This window comes from Gambusia affinis, linkage group LG24, assembly GCF_019740435.1.
Source record: "Gambusia affinis linkage group LG24, SWU_Gaff_1.0, whole genome shotgun sequence".
In the NCBI taxonomy this organism is placed as follows: domain Eukaryota; kingdom Metazoa; phylum Chordata; class Actinopteri; order Cyprinodontiformes; family Poeciliidae; genus Gambusia; species Gambusia affinis.
The window spans coordinates 11,474,795-11,482,694 of record NC_057891.1 but is presented as its reverse complement, the minus strand read 5'-3'; the positions used below and the strand labels follow the sequence as shown (position 1 = coordinate 11,482,694).

General features: G+C 48.5%; 1 protein-coding gene across 1 annotated transcript in view; it reads right to left on the bottom strand.

Moving 5' to 3' along the window:
• Positions 1 to 7,900, bottom strand: part of LOC122827503 (protein unc-80 homolog) — a 43,510-nt gene that overhangs the window by 2,725 nt on the left and 32,885 nt on the right. The window contains exons 49-65 of the mRNA XM_044110509.1: positions 7,669 to 7,839; positions 7,501 to 7,593; positions 7,202 to 7,420; positions 6,929 to 7,129; positions 5,682 to 5,805; positions 5,241 to 5,366; positions 5,042 to 5,165; positions 4,760 to 4,966; positions 4,480 to 4,664; positions 4,225 to 4,390; positions 3,966 to 4,145; positions 3,629 to 3,776; positions 2,884 to 2,940; positions 1,920 to 2,001; positions 1,180 to 1,285; positions 789 to 959; positions 531 to 712 (exon numbers count right to left, since the gene is read on the bottom strand). Of these exons, the coding sequence (XP_043966444.1) occupies positions 531 to 712; positions 789 to 959; positions 1,180 to 1,285; positions 1,920 to 2,001; positions 2,884 to 2,940; positions 3,629 to 3,776; positions 3,966 to 4,145; positions 4,225 to 4,390; positions 4,480 to 4,664; positions 4,760 to 4,966; positions 5,042 to 5,165; positions 5,241 to 5,366; positions 5,682 to 5,805; positions 6,929 to 7,129; positions 7,202 to 7,420; positions 7,501 to 7,593; positions 7,669 to 7,839 (2,542 nt within the window). The remainder of the gene's footprint in view (positions 1 to 530; positions 713 to 788; positions 960 to 1,179; positions 1,286 to 1,919; positions 2,002 to 2,883; positions 2,941 to 3,628; positions 3,777 to 3,965; positions 4,146 to 4,224; positions 4,391 to 4,479; positions 4,665 to 4,759; positions 4,967 to 5,041; positions 5,166 to 5,240; positions 5,367 to 5,681; positions 5,806 to 6,928; positions 7,130 to 7,201; positions 7,421 to 7,500; positions 7,594 to 7,668; positions 7,840 to 7,900) is intronic.

The following is a 7,900-nucleotide window of genomic DNA, read 5'->3' as shown; positions in this document are numbered from 1 at the left end:
TATATGAGAAAAAATTAAATATTCAATAATGTGGTTTTAATTTTCAATTAAGAAACATAAAGGTAAAATAAATGAAAGTTTAGAGATTGGAAAATTGGAATACAATAAAAAACACAAATAACATCTAATATTAAATAGATATATTAAAAATATAAAACAGAGATAAAAATATGGAAATATAAAGATTAAGCATTAAACTATACCAGAACAGATTTTTTTAACAAAGAGGTGTCCAGATTAGCAAGTAGGAAAGTGTACTAATTTAATATTTAAAGAGATAAATAACTCATTTATTTCATGGTACCCTTAAAATAAGAACAATGACATTATTAAATGTTGGTTTTAATCAAATTGTTGCTAACTAGAGGTCACTCAGAGCGACCTTGACCCATTGGTTTAACAGGAAACTTGTTGACTCTGCTGTAGTGAACAAAACCAGATCTCTAAAGGATTTCCTGGTTACTAGGAGACAGTTTTCACTGATCCAATGTAAACAGGAAGCTGTGAATCTAACCAGTACTCGTTTCTACCTGGATGCTGGCCGACCCGTGCAGGTCGGCTGTGACGGTGGCAGACGGCACCTCCAGGGTGGGGGACTTGGACGGAGCCGGACTGGCCTTCCTGCCCTCACCTGAGGGCTCCGTGGCGCCCGGAGCCCCCTGTTGACCTTGAGTCTCAGTGAAGGTCACAGACCTCTTCTGGTCTCCGTGCACTGAGGGAAGACACACTGGTGGTTAGAAGTCTAAAACTCAGCAGCCGGCGCCTGGATAACACTGTAGTGGAGGCTCAGGGGGGGAATTTGAGGGGCAAGGTGCGGGGGGGAATACTGGGTGGGGAGCAAGACAGACATGCAGAGCGCCCTACTGGATAAGGTTGCAGATATAAAGGGGGCGGCCCGTTGCAGGGTGGAGAGAAAGGGGTTAACGGCTGGGTCTCACCTTCACAGTCCAATAAAGTTTCTTTATTTCGAAACATAAGGCATGAGACAGAACAAAGTGACAGTCAGTGTGGTGACAGGCGGTACAACACACAGCTGTGGAACAAAGACAGACGGCTCTGCTACACACACACTGCTTTGGGTTTGGACCGCTGACTCAGCACAGCAACAGGACTATCAGAATCATCTGGTCTGACTTGATCTAGAAACAGGAAACAGAAAACAGAAAACCTCCCGTTTACCCAGAGGTTTGTTCTTGGGCTGGATGCTCCTTCGAGTGGTGGAGAGTCTGGCTCCCGAACGGCCTCGCGGTTCAGTCTTTGGAATGGACAGCAGGGGGCGTCGCAGCTGCAGGAAAACAGAAATCACTTCCAATCAGGTAGAGCTCCTCTCCATCCACAGGCCAAACCTTTCAACACAAACCAGGCTGAATCTGTCGCCTGTGCTGCTGTGAACACACAGCTGTCATTTATTAGCAATCTGTAATACATTGCACCAAATGTAGTGTGACAAAGTTGGTGACAGATCAGTGAAAACTGCCCATAATGAAATGTAATGTTAGCTAGCAGAGCAGGCTAATGCTAATGCTAATGTTAATATTTCTCTGCATACCCAGTCAAATAAAAAGCTGTTGTTTGTAATGACTCAAAGATAAAAAAAGCTACTTATAAGGAATTGCCAAAGCAAACAAAGTGTGTAGGTGCTAAATGTTAGCATTAGCTTTGAAATAACATCTTAAGCTGGAAAAATATTGTTATAGATTAAATGGTAATCACACCTGAACACTGAAAGAAAAGCAATAGCTCAATAAAATATGGCCTGACCTAAGAAAGCATGCCAACACTTCACATTAATGTTATTGACGTCTTCATTTCGAAAAACGGTTTAACGTAAAACATGTTTCCTCACTGGTAAATTTTTTTCCCAGTAGCTAGTCCCACAGCTAAGCTTTCCCCGGACCAATCAGAAGGGATGTCCGTACCTGTCTGAGTCCACGCTTTCTTCCCAACGGCGGCTGGATCAGGAGGTTCTGCTGGCCAGGCTCACTTTGCACGCTGGCAACCCTGGTTCAGTCAACCGGACCAGACACACACGCACAAATGCAGGAAACACACACAAACATATCAGTGTGACAGGGCCCAAAAACACCGGAGTGTTCGCTCACCGAAACCCACCTCTGGTTGACACAAGATGCTAAACTACTCATCACAACACACACGGTATGCTACAGGACACCAAACCACAGAGCAGGAAAAGAAACAAGTGCTGCTAACGCTTCAGACACCAAAACACAACAGGGGGTAGTGGGGGCTGGAGCAGCAACGCTTCTTACACCAATTTAACAACAGGTGAGGGTTTTGGTTTTTTTTGTTTGTTTTTTTTTTGGATGGGTTTTGAATAAAAGTAGAAGAAAAGTGGAGCAAGTTGGCGAGTTGTTGCCGCCCCAGTTCCCCCGTTGCCCCTACAGATTGGTATCCACGACAGGACGCCCAATTTGATCAGCAAGAAGCCGGTTAGACACGGAAACAGTATGAGACACCATGGCACCGATGGAGGAAGGCTGACTTGTTGAGATGGCACATCGACTGGAGAGACCCACAGCTAACAGGAGGAGCAGGCTCCAGTGGGGTGGGGGAGAGGGGGGGGGGGGCGCTCTGTAGTTCAGGAAGTGTGGGGAGTACAGGGGGCCTGGTTAGGATAGCAGCAAGATGAGCTGAGAAGATGAGGGTCAGTGTGGAGCTCAAAGGGGAGGTGAAGGGGAAACAAGGCTGGACCCACACAGAAAGAGTAGGAGACAGGAGAGTGGAGAGGGGCGATTTGATTGGATGTGGATGAGTGATCGACGGCCGGCAGAGGAGGCCGTCCCGAGGCCATGCCCCCTCCCAGTGGCGGACAGATGCAAAGAATGCACCGATGGGACACACACAACGACTGGGCCACTGTACCTAGAGAGGTTACCCTCCTGCAGAAGGCCCTGGCACTCATCTAGCACATTGGGTTCACTGTAAAAAGGGGGGCGGAGGGAGGGGGGAGAGTGGGAGTTCAGGGAGTGTAGTTGAGATCCGTTACCCCTCCCCCCTGAGTCCCTTTATGTCTAGGACGGAAAGCCGGGGCGTTTGCTCTGAAAACAACCAAAGCTGGAGCAGACTTTTAAAATCAGCTGAGTTAAAGCAATATTAGAAATCAACAGATATATACACAGAAAAATATGACTGTGGGTGTGGGGTATGATTGGGTTAAAGTCCTGCTGCATGCTACATAGAGAAGACCTGAATCTGCACTACCACAGCTCCCACTGCCACAGCCAGGCAAACTGGGGCAGAATTATTTAAAATAACACCCTCTGGTTGAAAACTGCACCTTGTATTTACTCAGGCTCTTGTTGATGTCAGAATTTACTTCTTCTTTTTGTCCCTCTAAAATATTGAAGACATCTGCATTACTAGCTAGACCAAATTTGAACTTTCCTGCTATTATTTTTATTATGCGTTCCTAAGTTGAAACAATTACTGTGTTCTGTTTTTTTTGTGTTTGTTTTTTTGTAGATTAATTCCGGCTTCGTTTAAGAAAAAAATATCTTATTTGAATTTAAGCACTAAGCTAGCCAGGATGTAAGAAAATGTGGTTAAGTTTCACAGCTAACTCTTCAGTCTACGGTGTGTTTTTTGTTGTGTGTGTCTGGGATGCTACCTTTGGCTGGGCAGCATGGTGGTGCGGGGATTCTCAGGCTGCGCGGCCGCTGAGCCGGTGATGTGGCTGGAGAAACGCCGCTGTGACATCACTATGGGGAGGAAGGCCTCGTGTTCGCTCACAACGCTGGGAATGCTCATGGAGTCATCTACAGCAAAGGGAGCGTAGATTAGTAAGATGACATCAAACGAAAAACAAGTTTTGAAACAAACGGTGGCCGACATTGACTTAGAGTTTTATCATATTGTAATAAGTGACTATTTTTCGGGGAACAATATGGATAAACTTTTCACTCTAACGATAAATCCCCATCCCAGTTGAAAGTATTATTTCTGACTCTCTTCGTCGTCCTCATCGGTGCGGCTCAGTGTGTCCTGCGACGGCTGCCGTGACGGCTGGCTCTCCTGCTCCCACACGGTGCCGGTTCCTGTGTTGGAGCGCGACATTGTGGCCAGACTGAGCCGGTAGGCCGACGTGGAGGTGCCGACTGTGCTGATTGATGTCTTCCCTTGGTATGCTGTTGGAACGGAGACCAAGTTCAGAGCTAAGAGACCAGACCATCAGTAGAGAAACGTGTTGCGGTTCGGGTATCTGACCAGAGCCGCTGTGGACTGCCTCTTTGAGGATCTTGAGTTCGTTGTTGAACTCTGCAAACAGCGAGCTCTTGCAGAGAGGCCTGGGGATGAAGCGGCGCTCCAGCTGGTCGGCGATGTGGTGCCGCGCCGTGATCTCCTCCTGGGAGTCAGCCGGCTGGGTCAGCAACTACACGACACGTGAAGAATCAGCAGCAGGTCCGCTACGGTTAAAACTCTAGGTGAACCTAAAACCACTGATGGATGCAGCTTTGTCACCTTGCATTGTATGAAGGGTCTCAGGAGGACAAAAATAGGGATGCGGGTTCGCACAATGAAGTCGATGAAGTCCCAGAAAGCCAAGCCTCCCACCTTCCTCAGAGCCATCTCTTTAACCTGCAGACTCAGGCGGTACCATTGGTTTCCCAACGAGCGCTCAAAGCAAACCAACACCACCTTGAGAGCTGTGGAGGGCGCAGCCAGGTTATCGCACAAATCGTAATAAAACGAGAGCTGTCAGCGTTAACAGAGTCAGAGTGTTTCCAGCTCCCCGTCGTACCGAGGTATGCCGCCTGGCTGGTGGACTCTGCCAGGCCCTCCCTGCGCAGGTCCTTCCCCGTGTCTCCGGGCGTGGAGCAGTGAGCCGGAGATGCGTCCAGCATGAAGTTCTTGGTGCGGGAGGTGGAGATGATCCGAGGGGGCAGCAGGATGTTGATGACCGTCTGGAGGAGCAGGAATATCTCCGGCTGCTCAAGGTGGGGGCTGTCTGCAACGCAACGACACAACAGAACCTTAGAAAGCTGTGAAATAAAGAGTGAGTTCAGGGAGTTAGTGTTGCTACCTTTGCTTCCAGAGCCCACCGTCAGAACGAAAGGAATGAGCAGGTTGAGCAGCATCCCCTCTCGCCTCTCCTGATTGGTGAACGGTGAGATCACATGACTGAGAGGGAAGTCGTCCTTCAAGGCCTGACGGGGAGAAAAAATGTGCTTAAAGACGTTTTTTTTTTTTGATGAGTCAGCTGAATTTGTAATGAGCAGCACCTGAATTTGCAGAGCCACCAGGCGGACAACGGCCGTGCTGAAGGGAAGCGGAGGAGAGAGGTACGGGCTGAGGTGGAGGAGCGGCAGGCCGTCCGCCACGCTGGAGGGGCCGACCACGCCCATCACCTGGTGGCAAAGATCAGCACTAGACGTCTACTTTTCTTCCAAACAGGTGAAACTGGTTACAAAATAATGTCCAGCTTCCACTTTATTGTGCTTCTCTGTCATAAAGGCTTTTACTGCAGTCAATGGAAACCCAAAACTACTCTGAAAGCAACCAATTCACAACCAGCAGGGACTTTATCCTGCTTACCAAGCATTCTGGGATTAGCTTGGTGTGGAGTGCTTTAGACAGTAGTACTTTCTGCAATGGCACTTAAGAAAAAAAAGTAATAATTGGTTGAAATACTCCTGAATAATTGACTTTTTGTGCTTTCATACCAGGTTGACGCAGACGTTGATCAGCGACCGAAGGTGTGGGAGGAAGGAGATGATAGGCTGGCGCTGGAGGGTCAGACAGATCCCCTCAATCAGATTACTGGCCGCCTCCCATTCCACTTGTCTCCTGGAAAACCACGTAGTTCCACCCCATGACAAAAGAAGAGCACATGAAAGCCCCACAGGAAACTCCTCTGAAGTGTCTTCTTTCTAAATCTCCAACTAAACTAAAAGGACTAATTAATCCAAGCATAAAACAAAGCGTTCACTTACCACGCCATTAAAGAGGTTTTTTTTTCTTTTTCTTATTTTTGTTTAAAAAAAACTACATGTAGACATCAAATGTAGCAAAGCTTAAAAACAGCAGCAGCTCCAGTAGTAAACAGACATCTCAGATCGGTGTTCCCTCTGAGCTCCTCATCTAACCTGCTTTTCTCCTGTAATCCATCCTCAAGGTGACTACAGTCATCAAAACCACAAAAACAAAACACATCCAAAGGAAACTATAAATAAAAATGTGTGGAGGATTTTCTCTTCTTTCTTTCCCATCTGCTTGCTCGTGTTTTATATTTTACTGTCTTTCCTTCTTGAAAAAGGACATCTTTTATTTTTTTAATTGATCTAAGGTGACCATGGTAACCAACTGCTTCACTGGTGCGTTGGGTTATAGCTCAGATATGAGGTTCACTGCTGATAGTTTTAGCAAGATGTCAGCCACGGCTAACACTGCCAGGCGAATTCAGACATGTTGCTATGGAGACAGTCTCTATTGAATGTATGTGTCTAGGCCAACTTACAGCGGTGGGAACCATTAGCCAAAAAGTTAGTGGCGATAACACCAACTTTAAATAAAGCACCAATCATAAACATTTGTTTTGCTAATGCTAAATTGCTACACCAACATGGTACTTAGTGGTAGCTAATGCTAAAGCACTAAATCAACATGGTATTTAGTGTAATGTGTTATTTTCAGAGTGGACACACCCCTCTGCAAAGAGGGAACACTGCCACTGGTCCACTGTGTGTGTGTGTGTTTGTCCACAAGTCGTCACACACCTGAATGCCTCACACTCAGCCGGCACAGAAACACACCAGAAGCCACAAAGACAGCTGGATGGACGACAGCGCCGAGAATCCACCTAGCTACTGCACACACCACAGCACCAGCGTCACAGCACGACACAGCCACCACAGAGAAGGGAGTCCGGGGTTCAACAGACCTGGTGCACAGTGCCTGTGGGCGAGCGCACCTGAGCGTGGGCATCTTGTGGATCTTGTTGAACATGCGGTCCAGCCTCTTGAGGATGAGGATGAGGGCGGGGCGCACAGCTTCAGACGACCAGTCGGTGATGGGCAGCATCTCCATGATGTAGCGCCGGAGGCCTCGGCTCTCCATGGTCAGGGTGTCGTAGGGCGCCAGCTTGAGCAGGGCATGGGCGATCTCCGCTAGCCTGATGAGAAAAAGAAAAAAAAACGTCCGTTGCCTGTCGAGTGCTGTGACCAGGTGGTGGGAGGCGCTCTACCTCATGTGGGACTTGATGTCCAGCAGCTCCAGGGCAGTGACGCGCGGCTCTCCAGCAATATTCTGGAGGATCTTGAGGCGCGGTCCGCAGTGTTTGTAGAACTCGGTGCAAATGTTTAGGAGGGACTCTCGTGGGCGGCGAAACTCCTCCCTAGCAAGGCGCTCGTCCAGCTCCTCCCTCGGCATGCCTTGGCCCTCCTCCAGCAGGTGTAGGTTGTCCCTGGGAACACACACACACACACCTTCATTCTATCCTCTTCCTCTTGGGAATGGATTTAGGAAAGCCAGATCCACTGTCACCTGGTGTTGACGCCTCCGGACATGGCGTGGTTGGCGGTGGTGCCCCCCTTGTGTCCCTGGTCACAGCGGGACATCTGCGGGGCGGTCATTGGTCTGCAGATGTAAACATTTCCAGGCACTGAATGCAAAGACTAAAACCATCAGAGCTGCTACTGCTGGAATCCAAACCTGGTGAGGGTCTCTGAGCTGTACAGCAGGGCCTGCAGGGATGTTGCCATGGCAGCAATGGCAGCGATCTCGTCCCTGGCCGCGGACGTAGACTCCATTGTCGCCGTGTTGCTCTTGAGCTTCTGAAGGAAGCAGGGAACCAGCGCTTCCAGCACCATCAGCATCTGAAGGCTAACCAGAGACCTGCATCAGGGCCTGTCTGCTGTAGGGAACCAAAGAAGAAGAAGATGTG